Consider the following 22,698-nt stretch of genomic DNA (forward strand, 5'->3'; position numbering starts at 1 on the left):
CAACCCCATGATGCTGTGATCACTCACCTAGAGCCAGACATCCTGGAATGCAAAGTCAAGTGGGCCTTAGGAAGCATCACTACCAACAAAGCTAGTGGAGATGATGGAATTCCAGTTGAGCTATTTCAAATCTTAAAAGATGATGCTGTGAAACTGCTGGACTCAAGATGCCAGGAAATTTGGAAAACTCAGCAGTGGCCACAGGACTGGAAAAGGTCCATTTTCATTCCAATCCCAAAGAAAGGCAATACCAAAGAATACGCAAACTACCACACAATTGCACTCATCTCACATGCTAGCAAAGTAATGCTCAGAATTCTTCAAGCCAGAGTTCAACAGTACATGAACTGTGAACTTCCAGATCTTCAAGCTGGATTTAGAAAAAGTGGAGGAAACAGAAATCAAATTGCCAACATCCATTGGATCATCGAAAAAGCAAGAGAGTTCCAGAAAAGCATCTGCTTCTGCTTTATTGATCACACCGAAGCCTTTGACTGTGTAGATCACAACAAATTGGAAAATTCTGAAAGAGATGGAAATACCAAACCACCTGACCTGCCTCCTGAGAAATCTGTATGCAGGTCAAGAAGCAACAATTAGAACTGGACGTTGAAAAACAGACTGGTTCCAAATCAGGAAAGGAATACTTCAAGGCTGTATATTGTCACCCTGCTTATTTAACTTATATGCAGAATACATCATGCAAAATGCCAGGCTGGATGCAGCACAAGCTGGAATCAAGATTGCTGGGAGAAATGTCAATAACCTCAGATATTCAGATGACATTACCCTTTTGGCAGAAAGTGAAGAACTAAAGAGCCTCTTGATGAAAGTGAAAGAAGAGAGTGAAAAAGTTGGTTTAAAGCTCAACATTCAGAAAACTAAGATCATGGCATCTGTCCCCATCACTTCATGGCAAATACATGGGGAAACAATGGAAACAGTGAGAGATTTTATTTTGGGGGGCTCCAAAATCACTGCAGATGGTGACTGCAGCAATGAAATTAAAAGATGGTTGCTCCTTGGAAGAAAAGCTATGACCAACCTTGACAGCATATTAAAAAGCAGAGACATTACTTTGCCAATAAACATCTGTCTAGTCAAAGCTATGGTTTTTCCAGTAGTCATGTATGGATGTTAGAGTTGGACCCTAAAGAAAGCTGAGCACTGAAGAATTCATGCTTTAAAACTGTGGAGAAGACTCTTGAGAGTTCCTTGGATGGCAAGGAGATCCAATCAGTCAATCCTAAAGGAAATCAGTCCTGAATATTAATTTGAAGGACCAGTGCTGAAGCTGAAACTCCCAATACTTTGGCCACCTGATGTGAAGAACTGACTCATTGGAAAAGACCCTGATGCTGGGAAAGATTGAAGGCAGGAGGAGAAGGGGATAACAAAGGATGAGATGGTTTATGGCATCACTGACTCAATGGACATGAGTTTGAGTAAGCTCTGGGAGTTGGCAATGGACAGGGAAGCCTGGTGTGCTGCAGTCCATGGTGTTGCAAAGAGTCGGAAATGACTGAGTGACTGAACTGAGGCAACCCCACGCGTCCAGAAACCCAGACGATATATAAGAAGAAGGGGACAGTCTGCCAGGCAACTCTAGGCATTACTTTTTCTTCTGTGAATGAGTAAAGAGACTTGGATGAGAGCCAGATGTTCCCATTTATCAACAAACTGAATAAGGAGAATAATGACCTCATAGCATTTGGGATTAGTAAAAAGCTACTGGAACCAATATATTAGACTCAAGATGCATACTCTGTTTAGGTAATTTTGCCAATTTGAACCTATGTCTACTTGTAAGAAGGAACACACAGCTGGAAGTTAGGCTACCATGAACTTTTAGGTGACCTTGGTTATATCCCAGTATTTCCTTTTACCTCATTTTTTTTCCCATATATTCAATATACTGTCTACATATCAAGATCTTTTTTGAGGGTTGAATGAGTTAATGATATATATGAACCAATTAAAAGGTGACATAAATGAGATATATTTTCAAAAATCAGAAGCATATTGATGCATGAATGCTATTGCCATATACTAGAGATTATGTTGATAGTAATAAAAGACTCTAAAATCTCAGTGACTTAAAGCAAAAAGGTTTATTTCTTGCTCTTACTGTATGTCCACCGCAAGTAGAGGAGGACTATGCCCCATATTATCTTCACTCAGGACTCAGGTTGAACTTCAGAGGTCCTGGAAATCACTGGTCATTGTGATGGGGAGAGAATATGTGCAAATCCACACACTGCATCTTTAAGATTCTGCCTAGAAGTGACACATATCACTTCCCTAGTTGGCTTCAGGAGGTCACACGGCAATCCTAGCTTGTGTCCAGAAGAAGAGCGGGAAGTATTTGGCGAGCAGCACTAATGAATATCATAGATGCTTTTCTTTTTCCATTTTCTGCAGTGGGGTGACTTTTGCAGCAGGGAAACTGTCCAGATGTTTGTCCTATTACTAATACCACTGCATTCTTCTGTATAGCTGTCAAAAACAACCAAGTAGGCTGCCTTTATTTTATATTTTCTCAGTTTTAAGGATTTGCTGGCACTGAATATTTTAGTACCTGTCTAACAGAATATTTTAGTTTCTTAGAGAGAGAGGCAACAATTGTATAACATTTCATTTGTGTTTTCTTTCCCAGACATCGATGAGTGCTCTGATGGCTTTGTTCAGTGTGACAGCCGTGCTAACTGCATCAACCTGCCTGGATGGTACCACTGTGAATGCAGAGATGGCTACCATGACAATGGGATGTTTTCACCAAGTGGCGAATCGTGTGAAGGTCAGGAAAAGACCTAGAGTTTAAGGTCTTGAAATTGAGACACGTTCAGTAAGACATAATTAGTTGACATTGATATCATATTTCAGGTATTGGTGATTTTTGCTGTGTGTTTTTACAAGTGATTGGAAACATGTTAAAATCTAACTTTTGCATCCTAATTATAATAATTAATTGATTTGTGAATAATTAATACTTGCAACAGCAAACCAGTTTTCTGTGGATACTTTGTTGAAGGATATTTTTAGAATAAATAAACCTCTAGTATCAGATAAATTTTTTAATGGCAGCATGTAAAAATCTGACCCAAAAAGACGTAGAAAAACAGGTGAAAGCAGGATAGAGGGAAAATGAGGTGAGAGAAAATAGGACAATGACATGGCCAAGAAAAACATGATACATGCTTCTCTGGGCTATTCCTGATGTATCTTTTGCCTGGCAAAGTCAGATGTTTAGTAAATGTTGCCAGCAGAAGGTATGGTCCGTGCTTAAAAGATGTCAATCTAATAGGAATGGAAATTTAATCAGATTATATTCAATTATTTAGTAGTAATTTTGTCTTATTTTCAGTGAATTGACAATTCTGCTCCTTTATATCCACTATTAAGGGGCATACATTTTAGAAGGTGGGCAGAGTAAGCAAAGCACAGTGAATAATTGCCAAGGAAACTACCCACACCAAAAGGGTTTGGCATGGACTCGGGAAACAAAACAGACCTCAAGAAGTCTTTGTTTTCTCCATTGGTGTTTACACCTTCATCGAGTAACAGCCTGAGAGAATGATGAGGTTAAAATGACACAGTCGATGAAAGCCTTGGAGAATCTAACTTAACAGTACTTGATGCTTAAATGATGAGATGCCTTTTATCCTCGGGCCTCTAGAGGTTTTCACACAAAGAAAAGTGACGCAGACTTGGGTGATAGATGCCAAGGTTCTGTGTGCGCTTTGCCAACAGCTGCAGAGCTCTGGACCTTGCACAGAGTGTTCATCTGGATTTTTACATGGAATGGGAATGCTGCTGCCTTGCTGCTGCTACTGCTGCTAAGTCACTTCAGTCATGTCCAACTCTGTGCGACTCCAGAGACGGCAGCCCATGAGGCTCCCCCGTCCCTGGGATTCTCCAGACAATAACACTGGAGTGGGTTGCCATTTCCTTCTCCAATGCATGAAAGTGAAAAGTGAAAGTGAAGTCGTTCAGTCGTGTCCGACTCCTAGCGACCCCATGGACTGCAGCCTACCAGGCTCCTGCCTTACCGGGGGCTAAAACCTAGCATTTGCAAATAACCCTTAGCTGTGATCCGAAGGCTTTACCTTGTGCTTATGAGAATGCTGTTCAAGAAGCAGATCAAACCCTGTGATTTTGCCCTTCCCTGATAAACTATATTGCCTGTTTCTGTAGTGTATTATCAGGAAGAAGTCTTCAATGCTGCTTTTTTTAGCAGTCTTGTATTTTAAATTATACACATAAAGAATAAACATAAACTGATTATAAATAATTCAATCATACAGAAATATAGAGAGCAAAGCTAAAAATGTGTCTTTATTTCATCTCCTCCTTTTCCCTATCTTTTCTTCTTCTGCTCTTTAATTTTGCTTGCTTTCCCTTTCTGTGCATCAAAATGTGACTAAAAAAAATACATACCTCTATCTTACTTTACATTTGTAACTTCTTTCAGTATCTTTCAAGTTTATGACCACATGTCTCAAAAGGGCTGTATTAGTTATCTCCTGATGCATAAAAAGTAACCCCCAAAGTGTAGCCACTGAAAATAATAAATTATCTCACAGCTTCTGGATAAGGAATGTATGACAGCTTAGCTGGATTCCTCTGGTTCAGGTTTCTAGTGAAGTTACTAATATCAAGTTGCTGCCCAGAGATGTGGTCTCATCTCTGTCTTGTCTGGGATAGGAGTGGAGGGAAAGGGAATCTGTTTCTAAGGTCACTAACACTGCTGTTGTCAGGGCTTGTTTCTTTAACCCATGAGCCACTCCAGAGGGCTAGGGGCTGGCTTCTCCTAGAAAAAGCATTCCAAGAGACAGCATGTGCCCAAGATGGCAGAAACAGTCTTCCACAACTAAATCTCAGATTTGGCATTTCACCACTTCTCCCATAGTCTATCTGTTAGAAGCCACTCAATAAGTCCAAGGAGAGAGGATTACCAAAGAGCATAAATAGTAAATGGTGAGAATTGTTGCTGGCCATTTTGTTAAACTACCCGCTGCAAGAGCCATCAGCAATGTGCATTAATTTCCACTGCAACTCTCTGATGCAATCATGTCATAACTTCTCTACCCTCCTCACATCTCAGATACCACTTTCTCTTCTTTCTCTGTTAATTACTCTGCTTCTTATTTAACTGAGAAGAGAGAAGTACTTCACTTTTCCCCAGACATATGGTATGATATACAGTAAATCATATATATGGTATACACCACCTCGCTGGTGTCTCAGATGGTAAAGAATCTATCTACTTGCAATGCGGGAGACCTGGGTTCAATCCCTGGGTTGGGAAGATTCCCTGGAGGAGGGAGTGGCTACCCATTCCAATATTCTTGCATGTGAAATCCCATGGAGAGAGGAGCCTGGTGGGCTACAATCCATAGGGTCGCAAAGAGTTGGACACAACTTAGCGATTAACACTTCTACTTCCTTCCATACAGTAAATACATACTAGTCTGGTGAAAATGACAAAACATAACGAGTGCATTCATTAAGTGTCCAAAAGTAACAAGGAAAACTAATCATTAAAATAACACATGATACAGATAAATATAGGGAAGTAACGGATTTTGTGAAATGCCTACACAGAAAAGGCTTTTTGAGGAAATTCCGTAAATACATAAAGAGTGGGAAATCTTATTCTTAAAAAAAAAAACCCACAATTCTGTAAAGATAATTCAACTATCTTCCAATAGAATTTATAATGATTATCGTAAAAATCTACTACTCTTTCAAGGACAGTGTGATCTGAAGAATTCTTTTAAAAGTACTAACCTTTGTCATATAAAAGAGAACTAAAATGCTTCTTTTTAACAACTATCTACTTACTGCAATTTCAGTGATCTGTAGAATTGTAATATTAGCATTTAGAAGGATGCCATTTTAAGACTATGGTTATATCTGATCAAGTTCCGTATTTCTGTGCTGGGGAAAAAAACAAGAAGCATTTCAACATGGACAAATCCACAGCAGTAGGTTTACAATTATTCTTAAGTATAATAGTCATGTTTGAAGATATGTATAAATAACTTTGTACTTTTTAGACTGTAATCTACAACATACATGTTAATAAACTGCATGCATACAAACTGTAAATTATTTTGCTCATCCATTTACCTCGGAGGTGTAGACATTTAATCCCCAGGAAATGTGCAAGGTTTTCTTATCCACATCATCATTTTTAATGTGCCTGAAAATTTGTCTCTCTCTGAGAACAAGGCCAAGTATTTTTTTCCGTGAAGGAATATTGCATTTCATGCCCACATTTCCTTTTATTTAAAGCTTTTATTTCTAGATTATCTTTATACTTGGTGGGTGTTTTTGAACTTGTATGACTAAAAAAAAAAATGTTTATATGGTAGTATCTTTGAGTATTATGTTCAAAACAAATACTACAAATTCTTACCTTAAATCAAGGGAATGAGGAACTAAATCAAAAGCAATGAGGAACTAAAGTCAAAAGGCAGAATAGAGAGGGAAAGGCCAAGAGAACACAGTAGTCACAGAAAACACCCTATTTCAACAACACAAGAGATGACTCTACACATGGACATCACCAGATGGTCAATATCGAAATCAGATTGATTATATTATTTGCAGCCAAAGATAGAGAAGCTCTATACAGTCACCTTGTGCACACCAGGACCCAGGAGAAAGGAGCAGGGACCCCACAAGAGACTGACCCAGACTTGCCCATGAGTGTCCAGGAGTCTCCGGTGGAGACATGGGTCAACAGTGGCCTGCTACAAGGTCAGGGGCACTGAGCGTGGCATTGCCTGCATGGGACCATGTGAAGGAGGTCACCATTATCTTCATTACCTACACCATAGTTTGACTTCAGGTCAAACAACAGGGAGGGAACACAGCCCCACCAATCACCAGAAAACTGGACTGAAGATTTACTGAGCATGGCCCCACCCATCAGAACCAGTTTCCCCCTCAGTTAGTCTCTCCCATCAAAAACTTCCTTGAGCCTGTCCTTATCTATCACAGGGCAGACAGAATGAAAACCACAATCACAGAAAACTAAACAAATTGATCACATGGACCACAGCCTTGTCTAATTCAATGAAACTATGAGCCATGCCATGCAGGGCCACCCAAGATGGTCAGGTCATGATGGAAAGTTCTGACAAAACATGGTCCACTGGAGAAGAGAATGGCAAACCACTTCAGAATTCTTGCCTTGAAAACCCCATGAACAGCATGAAAAGGCAAAAAGATAGGACACTGAGAGATGAACTCCAAGGGAGATCAGTGGAGAAATAACTCCAGAAAGAATGAAGAGATGGAGCCAAGGCAAAAACAACACCCAGTTATGGATGTGACTGGTGATGGAAGTCAAGTCCTATTGAAAGGTTGTTGTTGAATCATGTGAAGACACCAGGATTCTTAGTCCCTGGAGGAAAAGAAGTCAAGGCTTGATCGCTCAGAGCTTTTGTGTAATAAAGTTTTATTAAAGTATAAAGGAGATAGAGAAAGCTTCTGACATAGGCATCAGAAGGGGGTAGAAAGAGTACCCGCTTGCTAGTGTTAACAATGAAGTTATATACTCTCCAATGAATCCAAAGAATGTCTGGAGGTTGTAAAGACCTCACCAGACCTACTCCCATAATTTACATTTTAAGATAATAGAATTAGCCAGAAGGTTTAATCCAGAAACTGTCTTCAGGCAGGATACATCCTTGTAAAGACCAGGTCTACTCCCATAATTTACATTTTAAGATAACAGAAGGTTTAATCCAGAGACTATCCTTAATCCAGAGATTGTCCTCAGGCAGGATACATTATTGTTATATAATCCTAAGGAATGTGGAGAAAGAAAAAAAATTTGTCCTTTCTTCCTCCTTGAGAATTCCACACCCCTCTCTCCTTGGGGACCCCTAGACTCCTTATCAACCTGCCTAGGAACTGACTCTCTCACTATGTAGTAAAGAGCAGTAATGCATAGGAACCTGGAATGTTAGGTCCATGAATCAAGGCAAATTGGAAGTGGTCAGAGGAGATGGCAAGAGTGAACATCGACATTTTAGGAATTAGTGAACTAAAATGGCCTGGAATGGGTGAATTTAACTCAGATGATCATTATATCTACCATTGTGGGCAAGAATCCCTTAGAAGAAATGGAGTAGCCATCACAGTCAACAAGAGTCCAGAATGCAGTACTTGGATGCAATCTCAAAAACAACAAAATGATCTCTGTTTGTTTCCAAGGCAAACCTTTCATTATCACAGTAATCCAAGTCTATGCCCCATCCAGTAATGCTGAAGAAGCTGAAGTTGAACAGTTCTATAAAGACCTACAAGACCTTCTAGAACTAACACCCCCCCAAAAATGTCCTTTTTATTATAGGGGACTGGAATGCAAAAGTAGGAAGTCAAGAGACACCTAGAATAACAGGCAAATTTGGCCTTGGAGTACAAAACAAAGCAGGTAAAAGGCTAACAGAGTTTTGCCAAGAGAAGCAAACACCCTCTTTCAGCAACACAAAAGAAGATTCTACACATGGACATCACCAGACAGTCAGTACCAAAATCATGTTGATTATATTCTTTGCAGCCAAGATGGAGAAGCTCTATGTGGTCAACAAAAATAAGACTGGGAGCTGACTGTGACTCAGATCATGAACTCCTTATTGCCAAATCCAGACTTAAATTGAAGACAGTAGGGAAAACCACTAGACCATTCAAGTATGACCTAAGTCAAATCCCTTACAATTATACAGTGGAAGTGACAAATAGATTCAAGGGATCAGATATGATAGACAGAGTACCTGAAGAACTATGGACAGAGTTTCATAACATGGTACAGGAGGTGACGATCTAAACTATCTCCAAGAAAAAGAAATGCAAAAAGGCAAAATGATTGTCTGAGGAGGCCTTACAAATAGCTGAAAAAAAGAAGAGAAGTGAAAGACAAAGGAGAAAAGGAAAGATATACCCATTTGAATTCAGAGTCCAAAGAATGGCAAGGAGAGATAAGAAAGCCTTCTTCAGTGATCAATACAAAGAAATTGAGGAAACAATAGAATGGGAAAGATCAGAGATCTCTTCAAGAAAACGAGACATAAAGGGAACATTTCATGTAAACATGGCACAATAAAGGACAGAAACAGTATTAAGAAGCAGAAGATATTAAGAAGAGGTGGCAAGAATACACAGAACTATACAAAAAAAGATCTTCATGACTCAGATAACCACGATGGTGTGATCACTCACCTAGAACCAGACATCCTGGAGTGTAAAGTCAAGTGGGCTTTAGAAAACATCACTACCAACAAAGCTAGAGGAGGTGATGGAATTCCAGCTGACCTATTTCAAATCCTAAAAGATGATGCTGTGAAAGTGCTGCACTCAATATGCCAGGAAATTTGGAAAACTCAGCAGTGGCCCCAGGACTAGAAAAGGTCCATTTTCATCGCAATCCCAAAGAAAGGCAATGCCAAAGAATGTTCAAACTACCGCACAATTGCACTCATTTAGCCTACTAGCAACATGATGCTCAAAATCCTTCAAGCTAGGCTTCAACAGTGTGTGAATAGATGGAAAAGCAATGAAGAAATAAAGTAAAAAGCACCCATCAGTTCTACAAAACATCTCTGGGAATGGCAAGCATCAGGGAAAGAAAGTGAAATTGTTAGTCGCTCAGTTGTGTCTGATTCTCTGCAACTCCATGGGCTGAAGCCCACCAGGCTAATCTGTCCATAGAATTTTTCAGGCTAAAATCCTGGAGTGGGTTGCCATTTCCTTCTCCAGAGAATCAAGGAAGGGATGTGTTAATCTCTTCTTTTCACAGGTGGAGAGGGTCTGATTCTCTGTGAGCTGAACAACGGCACTTTAGTTTAACAGTCAGACAGGGGCGGGACCTCTTATTGAATGATTATGATAACAGCAAGGTAAAGCAAGTCAAAAGCAGAGACATTACTTTGCCAACAAAGGTCCGTCTAGTCAAGGCTATGGTTTTTCCAGTAGTCATGTATGAATGTGAGAGTTGGACTGTGAAGAAGGCTGAGCACTGAAGAATTGATGCTTTTGAACTGTGGTGTTGGAGAAGACTCTTGAGTCCCTTGGACTGCAAGGAGATCCAACCAGTCCATTCTGAAGGACATCAGTCCTGGGTGTTCTTTGGAAGGACTGATGTAAAGCTGAAACGCCAGTACTTTGGCCACCTCATGTGAAGAGTTGACTCATTGGAAAAGACTCTGATGCTGGGAGGAGTTGGGGGCAGGAGGAGAAGGGGACAACAGAGGATGAGATGGCTGGATGGCATCACTGACTCGATGGACGTGAGTTTGAGTGAACTCCAGGAGTTGGTGATGGACAGGGAGGCCTGGTGTGCTGCGATTCACGGGGTCGCAAAGAGTCGGACACGACTCAGCGACTGAACTGACTGACTGACTAAAAGCAAGTCAAGGAAATAGTTCCAACCTGGAGTCAGAATTGGTTCTTCTCTGCAACATTACCACTCCCTATCAAAATCTTGCTCTTCATTATGTAAATAGCATCTACCAAATTTTCCAAGCCAGAAATCTAATCATTCATGACCCCTCTCTCTCCTTAGTCTCTGAAGCCGACAAATCACTAAATGGCTTCATCTTTGTTATTTCTATGTGTGCATCCCCACTGCTACTATTAAGTACAGCATTATGCCTAAGAACACAGACTTGGAGCCTGACAGATTGGGTTCCCCTCTGTGCTCTATCTATACCTTACTAGCTGTGTGATCTTGAGAAAGTTATGCAACATGTTTCTGCCTCAGTTCCCTGATCTATACAATGGGGATTATAACTGTAGTTTTCACAGTTGTTGTGAGGATTAAATGAGTCATTACATGAATGTACTTAGACTTTGGTGTTTACTTTTATTATATGACCATCTCTTTCCTGGAATACTGAACAGTCTACTAATTGGTCTTCTAATTGAAAGTTCTAATCCATTTTAAGTCCCTTTTCCAAAATGAAGCCAGAGGAATATTTCTAAAATGGATATGTGAATAGTTTTTTTGCAATTCCCTAAAAGGACATTTGATAGACTTCATTATAATGTTCAAATTTCTTATAACATGACCTTTAACTGAGCCCCGAGAACCCTTCAGCGTGTCTCCCCACTCTGCTCTCCCTGGCCATTTAAGTCATACCAACACTTTTGATTCTCTAATACACTTAATGGCTCTGAACTTTGGGGCTCAAACACACTCTTACCTCTGACTAGACCACTCTTTACCTCCTCTTTTCTTGCCTAAATCTTATCCATAATGTTTTTGCCACACCTGGAGAATGAGTATGTGGGCAGAAGAAAGATTCAGAAAGAGCTACCAATGTGATGTTGTTCAGTCACTCAGTCATGTCTGATTCTTTGTGACCCCATGGACTGCGGCATGCCAGGCTTCCCTGTCCTTCACTATCTCCTGGAGTTTGCTCAAATTCATGTCCATTGAGTCGGTGATGCTATCTAACCATCTCATCCTGTGTCGCCCCCTTCTCCTCCTGCCTTCAATGGTTCCTAGCATCAGGGTCTTTTCCAATGAGTTGGCTCTTCCCATCAGGTGGCCAAAGTATTAGAGCTTCAGCTTCAGTATACTAGTGTGATAGGAAGCAAGTAAATGAAATTTGTCAGGGAGAGGGAAGGACATGTGTCAGAAACTGCTGTCAGCTGAAGACAGGAACTGAGACTTGACCAGTGGCTTTGACAACATTATTTCTCCAATCACTCACTAAAGAAATAATCAATATTTTTAAAGTTGGAATTTCTGTATACTATAGTATAATTTTCAAAGCAGAATATACACTCTTTATGTATATGTAATGTAGGAATCTTACAATAAAACTGTATATAAAAATAAATTCCAAAATTTTATACTACCATTCAATTGAGAATAGTTTCTGCACTGAGAAACCCAGTATAGATAACAAGCAAGAAAGGTAAGGTAAGTTCAAATTAATTCAAATCTCACAGGATAGCAAAAGGTAAGAGTTAGTCCACTATGATGTTTCTGCTTAAATATTAATATTTCTCCAGGTATGACAAGTACATGCCAACCATTGTTGTAAGCAACTTTTTATTCTATTTCTTGGTCATTAATATACTTTGAGTACATATTCTCTTTGTACCTAAAAATCTTTTCTTCTTTGTCTGCTGCATCAAATCCAAGGACTTTCTCTGCTTTTAACCAAACAAACAAACCTGTTAGTAGAAATTTTACTTTAAATGTCAGGCAAAATGAAATGATTGTTCAAGTCCAGCCATTGCCATTAATGCAATAATGTCCTTATATTAGTGGATATTTAAAGAGTGAAATATATAAAACATATATATATGTAATGGATATTAAAAGATATATTAAGAGGTATTTGGAGAGATTGTGGTCAGAGAGACCAAACAACGATGATCAGTGGTGGTGTTTTTGCTTCCTATAATTGCTAATTATAAGAATATTTAATGGAGACAAATATCAACTCTGAGGATACTTTATTATTCCAAATAGAGCAAATATAGACCTGCTATATAAAGTTCATTTCCTCACCAAAAGAAAATTTTTTTCGGATCTGATATACACATATATATCTGATATATAGGTGTATATATTAATACAGTTATATAAATGTATTTTTTAAGATTTTCATGTATTCTTATGCTGTTATTTTTTTATCATGGTCTTTTTTATACAGTATTATCCTTGACATATCAACCTATAATAAAGTTTACTATAGCTGTAATAGAAATCTTTTCAGCTATCCTCTCAATTCATAGGTTTTGTTGATATGAGAACTAATAAAAATCAAAGTACATAGAAATAATCATGTTACTTATTGTCAGGAATGCATATGTGATAGAACTTAAATATTTAGGAATTGAAATGTGGCTAAAATATAATCTTGACTAGTTTATTTCCTCTACAATGTTGAAATCAAACCATTTAAGGAAGATAGTAAATCCTATAATTTTGAAGGAAAATCAGTGTACATTCTGCTGATTAAAAGCTATACATTCCATTTTCTCTCTATCCCACTTTTCCTGCTGTGATTTAGTTCTTTTTTCTTGACCTTTACTCAGATGAAATAGGAAATAAGTCCTTACTGCCACTCGTACAATATCCCTGGAATGATTTTGGCTTATGACCTTTAAATGATGGGGATAAATAAAATGAATCACATCTCCTAGCTTGGACCTGATCTGTGGGTCAACATATGTTTGCTTTTCATCTGTATGAAAATGCTTTAGGCTACGATTGCCATGGAGTAGCTGAAGTCAGGTGAAGAATGGGCAGGTGCCAATTGAGTCAGGCAGGAGATGAAATTATGATACGAAATGGGAAAGCTGAGAAGTGGGGAATTCTTTGTAAGGGATGCTGATTGCTTGTGATCACTTGCCTTTCCATGGCTGAAGGGCAGGGTGTAAGGACAGTGTGCAAATGCCTGGACCATTAAGGGCAGAACACCTGAGCAGAATGCTGGAAAGAGCTTACCTGACAGTGACATGGCTGTGAGAATAGGGCTTGAAACTGGATGAAAATGCCTCAGGGCTTCCATAACATTTCATCCCCCATGAAGAAGGGATTTTCTGGAAGCACCTTTTTAACATTGAGGATGATTTTGCCAATTAAAAAAACATAGGCACTTTTAGAATTTCCACTGCCAAACTGTGTTTGATATATTGAGTCCTATCCTTAACTTTAAAAAAAAAAAAATATGTTTCATAAAGCCTAATGATATTTACAGAGATATAAAAGCTGAAAATCTAGCCAAGGTTATTTGGTGTTTAAAATCAAGTATGATATTTTCCTGTGAAATCCCATGATCATTAACATTGCTTTAGTCAGCATTACTAGGAAATACATGCCAGTAAGATGAAAATTAATTTACAGTTGAGTGCTTTATGTCAGGAGACCACTTGCCTGATCGCAGTTATTTGAAACAGAGCATATTCTGAGCACATTGCCTGCTGCTTTTTCTTGGCTGTAGATATTGACGAGTGTGGAACTGGGAGGCACAGCTGTGCCAATGACACCATTTGCTTTAACTTGGATGGTGGATATGATTGCCGATGTCCTCACGGGAAGAACTGCACAGGGGATTGCATCCACGATGGAAAAATTAAGCACAACGGTCAGATTTGGGTGCTGGAAAATGACCGGTGCTCCGTGTGTTCATGTCAGGTTGGTATAAACAAAGCACTGTAACCATTTTTATCAAGGTGTAATTTGCATGTATTTCAAGTGTACGGCTTGATAAACAAATGCATACATCTGATTAACCTCTGCACAATTAATATAACATAACATTTCCACCTACCCACGTTGGCTGGCCTCTGCCCTTTCTTAATCCCATAGCCCCAGACACAAGTAAACACTGTGTCCTATTTCTACAGATTAGATTTGTATTTTCTACAGCCTCATATAAGTGGAATCATATAACACAGTTGGCCTTCCATATCTGCAGGATCCACATTCATGGATTCAGCTAACTGTGGATGAAAAATACTTAAGGAGAAAGCTCCAGAAAGTTCTGAAAAGCAAAACTTTCATTTTCCTGACCCCAGCAACTTTTTACATAAGTTCTATATTATATTAGATATTATAGGTAATCTAGAAATAATTTAAAGTATATGGGAGATTATGTATAGGTTATATGCAAATACTATGCCATTTTATATAAGGGACTTGAGCATCCATGGATTTTGGTATCCACCTGCAACCTGGAAATAATCCCCCAGGTATATGAGTGAAAACTATACTTATTCTTTTGTGTCTGACATTTGTCTCAGCATTATGCTTTGACACTCAATTATATTCGTTACCTGTATAAGTAACCCATCCCTTTTTATTACTGAATAGTGTTCCTTTGTACAGAAATACCACAGTGTGTTTATCTATTCAATGATAGAATTTTGATTCTAACCAGGCTAATGTTTTTATAGGCACAGTATCATATTTGAATGAATGCATAAATGAAGCCAGAATGAACATGCTATGGCCTGCAAGTGAAAAAACACCTATTTGGGTTATATTTCAGTTTTAAGAGGTGTTCTGTGTACCCAGTTGATAATAGAAATTTAAATTATAGTTAAATAATAATACCAAGGACTCAACTATTATTAAAGAAATTGATAACAGCTTGTACAAATTATACAGTTAACATATCTATAAACTTAATAATGTGTAAAACTCGATGACTACCTACCAAATATAAACATACAGTCCATTACACAGAACAAACTTTAGTTAGTATTCAAATTACAAGTACATAAAAATTTATATATACATACACGAATTTATTTGCACATAAGAGCCATGCAGTGGTTATCATTCTATACTGGTTATTTCTGAAAAAAATTTTTCCAGTCAAGTCATTTAAACAGTAATGTGCAGAAAGAAAATTGGAAGTTCTCCAGCTTGAGTAATTTCTGGGTGTTAGCTACAAATAGGAATTTTAAAGAAAATCAGTTATATTGAGAAAACTGTGAGTTATCTCAAACTACCAAATCAACATCTGAAATTATAGCTATGGTGCTGATGCTCAGTCACTCAGTTGTGTCTGACCCTTTGTGGCCCCATGGACAGTAACCCACCAGGCTCTTCTGTCCATGGGATTTCCCAGGCAAGAATACTGGAGTGGGTTGCCATATCCTCCTCCAGAGGATCTTCCTGGCCCAGTGATGGAACCCATGTCTCTTGCATCTCCTGCACTGACTGGCAGAATCTTTACCACTAGCACCACCTGGGAAGCCCGATTTTAGATATATTATGTAATATACATGTATATATATAGAGAGATAATTGTGAATATAGATATATTATAAATATATCTATATATATTCCCCTGGAGGAGGAAATGGTAACCCATTGCAATATTCTTGCCTGGAGAATCCTCATGGACAGAGGAACCTGGCAGGCTATGGTCCAGAGGCTCCCAAAGAGTCGGACATGAATGCAGTGACTTAGCACAGCACAGCACATATGTATAATGTATATATAGATGTTTATCTACATAGGTACTCACACGTACAGACACACCCACATACACATGATATCAGTATATTGAGAAACAGAGGCTTTTGGTAACTACTTTTTCTCCTTGTCATACAGAATGGATTTGTAATGTGTCGACGGATGGTCTGTGACTGTGAGAATCCCACAGTTGATCTTTTCTGCTGCCCTGAATGTGACCCAAGGCTGAGCAGTCAGTGCCTCCATCAAAACGGGGAAACCTTGTACAATAGTGGCGACACCTGGGTTCAGAATTGCCAGCAGTGCCGCTGCCTGGTAAGTTTGGCTACCTAAAGTTCAGGAAACATTACGCCCAGAATCAAAATAGGAAAGCAACCTTCCCTGCCCCTCCACCAATATTCAGTACCTGGCCATAGCATTGGAAGTTACAAAAGGTGAACCAGTTATGATGACAAGGTGATGGTTCTGCATTCAGGACCTGAGAAGGAGTGTCCAGGGGTAGATGCAGTAAACCATGCCATGTCGTCTTTCAGGACAATCTCCAGAGCTCCAAAGAAGAAAAGGCTGTCCTCACTTTCCCAATCCCACTCAGCCTAGGTTTACTTAAAAACAGTTATGAACGGAACAATGGCATTCAAAAAAATCCTTTTTTCCAAGTAAACCTTTTGTTACTCCATTTCTGTCAATTATGCTCTGACTTAAAAAAACAAAAACAAAAACAAAATACCTTTTTTCTTTCTAAAAATTGTTACTGTCAACACTATTCCAGCGGTAACCCTGTTTTACACATAGTTTGAATTTGCAATAAATATTAGAATGTTAGAGTTGAATGTATATATATATGAAACTTCTGCTGGAAACAATAGGTTAAAAAGAAAATAAAGACTTGATAAGAAGACCCCAGTCATTTTTCATGTGGCCAGATTTTTTGCTTCTTTCTATGGTATAAATGAAAATTCATCTACACGTCTTTATAGAAGAAAGTTTCATAGATACTGCTAAGTCACTTCAGTCATGTCCGACTCTGTGTGAACCCATAGACGGCAGCCCACCAGGCTCCCCCATCCCTGGGATTCTCCAGGCAAGAATACTGGAGTGGGTTGCCATTTCCTTCTCCAATGCATGAAAGTGAAAAGTGAAAGTGAAGTCGCTCAGTCGTGTCCGACTCTTCGCAACCCCCTGGACTGCAGCCCACCAGGCTCCTCCAACCATGGGATTTTCCAGGCAAGAGTACTGGAGTGGGTTGCCATTGCCTCCTCCAACATAGATACTAGTCTTAAAGTTAGGACTAGTTTCCTTTCTATTTGTGTGAGGATATTTTTAAGGCAATGCTTTTTTGTTGCTTCCTTTTTATACTTTCAACCCAAAAATCAATTGAAAGAGCAAGGTCAGTTTTGTGCCTGAAGGCTGCTTTCATCTCCCAAGACCATGAGACTCAGAATTATGAAGAAAATAGGAAACAGGTGGGAACTAAGTTTTAAAAAGATCCAGTTCACACAATTTTCCCATGTGCAATAAAAATGACTGAAATCAGCTCCTCGTTTTGTTTTTTTTCCCAAAGTCCATACACTGAGAAATGTATAAATGAACAAAGAAAAACTGTCAAATTTCCTTCATATTTCAATTTACTTTCTTGTCAGTGGACAAAACTTTCTTTTTGCAGAAGGGAATAAATGAGAAAGTAGGGTAAAAGACTGAAAGGAAGGAAAAAGCATCTCATAGGCAAAAAAGCTAAGTAAAAATCTCTTCTGTAGTAAACAGTTCTTTGTCATGGGAAAGAGAGGACGTGCCCATTTAATTGTTTTAAGAGAATTGGTTTTTGCTTTCCTTTATTGCTATTCTTATTTAACCCATGAAGACAGCTTCATAATCCATCTACAGTATAGATCTCATGTGTGGATTCCCTACCACATTCATGGCTGTGAAGGTCTAAGTATGAATGTCCATCAAAGAAATTGAGTAATTGAGTATTCAGTAAACACTGTGTTCCCTCCCTTCCCCTCCCTTTACCCTTGTCCATCTGCTCTCCTTATAGCAAGGGGAAGTTGACTGTTGGCCCCTGCCTTGCCCAGAGGTGGAGTGTGAATTCAGTGTCCTCCCCGAGAACGAGTGCTGCCCACGCTGTGTCACCGACCCTTGCCAGGCTGACACCATCCGCAATGACATCACCAAAACTTGCCTGGACGAGATGAATGTGGTTCGCTTCACTGGGTCCTCTTGGATCAAACATGGCACTGAGTGTACTCTCTGCCAGTGCAAGGTAAAACCCACTATATTCAAGTAGGGAGCACTTGGCCAGCTGTGCCCAGGAATCATAGATATTAATGTGGCCAGTGAGAAGCACCTTCCTTCCTTTTACTGTTCAGAGTTGGGAGGAGGACCACTCAGCTTAATTAGTGCCAAAGCTGACTGTCCTGTGCATCCTCTAAAGCATTTTCAGGGAGAAGGAGGTGCTTGGTCTGGAACCAGAATGATGGTTATTTATATCACTGGAACAGAAAGAACCTATGTAAATTGCCCTAAAGCATCTAACTGCACACATCTTTTTAAAAAAATAGTACAACACCAAGCTTCATGTTTCTTTCATGATAGAGGACAGTATTATTTTATTGATTTTTATCTAGTCTTTTTATGATATAAGATATATCAACAAGGTAAGCATACTGCATTTTCCAAAGTGAAAATCAATATGGCAAAAATGGGCATATTTCTTGGTCTGTTGTGGTCAGTTACATTGAGTTGAAAAATTTAAGAGTTGTTTAACATATTTTATTCCTACAGCTGGAGAAAAATCATTATAAAGATTTTTCTTTTTATTCTCATAGGAAAATAAAGCATTATGTCTTTTACTTCACTAAGAACAAAAATACTGATAACGTAGACAGGGTATATAGAATTCAAAAATGGTGACAAACTTGAAAGCTTTCTACTTGGATTATTGTTCCTTACAAATATTTGATTCAGTGGTCATTGCACTTCAGAGTCAAAGTTTTAGAGTCAACACTAAAACTAATACTCTGAAAAGCTTAACAACAACAAGAAAGCAAAGATGTCAGATTTTTCCCAGCATAGCACAGCCATATCTCTAACTGCTCTGGTTCTTTAAATGAACATTTCCATTTAAATTTTTTTTTCAGTAGAGCAATTTAATTCCGATTCACATAGTACAAATTTCTTACTAGAGTGACTTGATGTAACAGGACAAAGAAATATGAAATGCCTTAAGTTATCTCAAACTATTATTATCTATTTCACACCGAAATTTCTAGCTCTTTCAGTCAATGCAATTTGTCAATCAAGCACAGCTTTTGGGGAGGAACATTTAACGGGGTCTTCTAAAAGTGCATTAGCACATTTGAAAGTTACTTTTACTACAAAAAGTTACTAGCAATGTATATGCAGTGCCACTTTAATATACATTTAATATGGATACATTTGAGTGCATTTAGTGGTGCATTATCTAGAAACTTCGGTATTAATGATTAATAGGGCAATACTTTCTGACATTTAATTGCCAAAGATATTTGAGTCTCTTTACACTCTTAATCTCCTAATAGATTATTGTTCTGAGCAGTGACAACAAAAATATATACTGAATGATGCAATGTAAAACACACCAGATATAGCTCAGACAGATACTTCCAACAAGAAAAATGCAATCAGTAATAGGCAGAAAACATTACAGTATTTTCTGGGGGTAAAGAGTGTGAATGAGCTTGTCATGTACTGCCTTACAAACAAATAGGACTTTTTGACTCCTAGTAGAATTGTTTCCAGAAAGTGTATTTTGGCATTAGATTCATTTCTTGTCAGATAACTGCCATTTCTCAGAAGTTACTATTTGATGCCATTTCCCTTTTCCCTTCTTATTAAGTTGAGTTATAAGAATATGCTCAATGCTACCAAATGTATCCCTAATAGTCATTTTATTATATTTATTTTTTGCTATATTAAAAATAAAATTTATGCCAAATAGGCTTGAGAGATTGCATTGGAGGTAAGCATTCATCACAGTTCGACACTGTCAAAGCACTATTTGCATTTACTGTCTCTCTATCCTACCACTTCTGAGTTACTGGTGTAGTCGATAAATGCAACTTGTGTGGGTGTTGTGCCAGGGTAGAATGATAACCAAAAACAGCAAAAATTGTTCCTGGAAATTTTTCCCCAACAGGTTATCGTCTAGAGCTCTGCTATCCGGTTCTGTAGTCAGAAGCCACATGTGGTTATTTAAATTCATTGAAATTAAATTAAAAATCCAGTTCTTCAGTCACACGAGCCACGTTTCAAGTGCTCACATGTGCTTGTGGCTATCATAGTAGACAGCACATGCAGAGAACAATTCTATCATGGCAGAATATTCTATAGGAAAGCACTGGTCTAGAGGTGAAGAATGGGGCATCTGAAATCAGGCTACCTGGATTCAGAGCCTGGTCCACCACACTAGCAATGTCACCTCAAGGGACATTTATAAATCTCTCTGTGACTCTGTTTTTCTCACCTAAAACTTGGAATAAAAATACTACTTACTTAAGAATAATTTATATTGCCTACTTGAGAAAGTTGCTTTAAGAATTAAGTGAAAGGGCCCCCACAAAAAGTTTCCTACACGTTTCATACACATTCAGAGTAAGTGCTCAATAAATGTTGGCTATTATTATTGTTGGTAGTGGACAGCAGAAACATTAAGTCATGAAACAGACAGAGACAACATTACTCACTGTGAAGGACACTCTGAAGGAAGAATGAACTGTGCTAAGAGGCTGTCCAACAAGCAATCTTACTTCCTGAGGAATTAAGAGTTAGCTGGGAGAAATAGGGTTAAGAGCTTCCCTTTCCTTTTTAAAGATATCTTTAAATTTAAATTGCTTGCTAAGTCACTGCTAAGTCATTTCAGTCGTTTTCAACTCTGCGCGACCCCATAGGTGGCAGCCCACCAGGCTCCGCTGTCCCTGGGATTCTCCAGGCAAGAACACTGGAGTGGGTTGACATTTCCTTCTCCAATGCATGAAAGTGAAAAGTGAAAGGGAAGTCGCTCAGTCATGTCCGACTCTTCTCGACCCCATGGACTGCAGCCTACCAGGCTCCTCCGTCCATGGGATTTTCCAGGCAAGAGTACTGGAGTGGGGTGCCATTGCCTTCTCCATTAAATTGCCTAGGTTACCAAAAAAAAAATGTTTCCTTCACTCGGAAGTTGAATTCACATCAAAAATGAATTACTAATGCTGTCTTACCTAAATCTGATAGAAACTACACAACTCCAGAGAGCTTTCAGGCAATTGTGCTTTGAGTTCCAGGCTATAAAGAGAGATGTACCCAGTTGATAAATAAGGAAGGAGGAGATATTAGAGGGTCAGGCAAGAAAACTGGAATGGGTCGCCATTTTCTTCTCCAAGGGATCTTCCCAACCTAGGGATCGAACCCTGAATTGTAGGCATATTCTTTACCGTCTGAGCCACCAGGAGGCAAATAAAAAGTGAAAGTCACTCAGTAGTATCCAACTCTTTGCGACCCCATGGACTGTAGCCGGCCAGGCTTCTCTGTCCATGCAATTCTCCAGGCAAGGATACTGGATTGGGTTGCCATTCCATTCTCCAGGGGATTTTCCTGACCCAGGGATCAGAACCCAGATTTCCTGCATTGCAGGCAGATTCTTTACCATCTGAGCTACCAAGGAGTAATATAGTCAGAAGAGCTTAGTAGATCAAAAGAGAAGAAAGGATTATTCTATGAATACTGGAATGACTGGATAGCAATTTGAGGGATGTAAGTTGTATATACTAGTATGCTATGTATCAAAACAATTCCCATGTGGAAAAAGTGTTATATATTAAAAATAAATCAAAATAAAGATAAGTAATCAAATATTTATCAAAATTCTAGAAGGGAGATGCCTTTTCTAACATAAAACTGATAAAATATACCTCAAAAAATTTAGAGCTTCTATAGATATACAAAATTAGCAAAGTATAAAATCACAATTAGAGACTGGAAAAATATGTTCAGCAGATACGATATCTTTGTTAGATTAAAACCATGAAAATTAAAAATACTTATTTTCCCATAAATAACAGAGAATGAATAAACAATTCACTAGCGACTGAACTGACTGACTGACTGAAAAAATACAACTGTTAAAAAAGAGGAGAGCATTCAGCTTTTAAATAATTGAAATAAATATAAACTAACATAATGATTTATTATTTCCACATACTACAGTAAAAGAAAAATTCACAATAATTTCCAATGTTAACAGTGATATAGTGGAATTGTAGTTTTTTTGCAGAGTTAGTGACATTGAAAAATACAATCAAGAGCCACACATATACCTCCTAGTCCCATCCCCATCTCCACAGAAATATCCAGAAAATCTTATTAATCCTGAGTCTCAGAATCCAACCAAAAGAAATAATCTAAAATATGGAACAAACTGTGTGCATCCTAATATTCACCTCAACATTAATTGGCATGCAGAATCAAAAAGAAACCAAAATACCCAACAATGGAAAGATGGTTAAATAAATTATGATGAGGGCATGGCAACCTACTCCAATATTCTTGCCTGGAGAATCCACATGGACAGAGAAGCCTGGTGGGCTACAGTCCATGGGGTCGTGAAGAGTCAGACACAACTGAGCAGCTAAGCACACAGCATCTGATATAACATAAACTCCAGGAGGTAGTGAAGGACAGGGAGGTATGGAGTGCTACAGTCCATGCGGTCGCAAAGTGGGTCA

The 22,698-nt window shown here is 38.6% G+C and overlaps 1 protein-coding gene across 2 annotated transcripts in view; it reads left to right on the forward strand.

Moving 5' to 3' along the window:
- NELL2 (NEL-like 2 (chicken)) overlaps positions 1 to 22,698 on the forward strand; it is a 389,871-nt gene that overhangs the window by 359,188 nt on the left and 7,985 nt on the right. For both annotated transcript variants that reach the window (XM_010833122.1, XM_010833121.1), the window contains 4 exons: positions 2,657 to 2,797; positions 13,977 to 14,170; positions 16,100 to 16,276; positions 17,997 to 18,221. In XM_010833122.1, coding sequence (XP_010831424.1) covers positions 2,657 to 2,797; positions 13,977 to 14,170; positions 16,100 to 16,276; positions 17,997 to 18,221 — 737 coding nt within the window. The remainder of the gene's footprint in view (positions 1 to 2,656; positions 2,798 to 13,976; positions 14,171 to 16,099; positions 16,277 to 17,996; positions 18,222 to 22,698) is intronic.

Source organism: Bison bison, unplaced genomic scaffold (assembly GCF_000754665.1).
Source record: "Bison bison bison isolate TAMUID 2011002044 unplaced genomic scaffold, Bison_UMD1.0 scf7180017862984, whole genome shotgun sequence".
Classification (NCBI taxonomy): domain Eukaryota; kingdom Metazoa; phylum Chordata; class Mammalia; order Artiodactyla; family Bovidae; genus Bison; species Bison bison.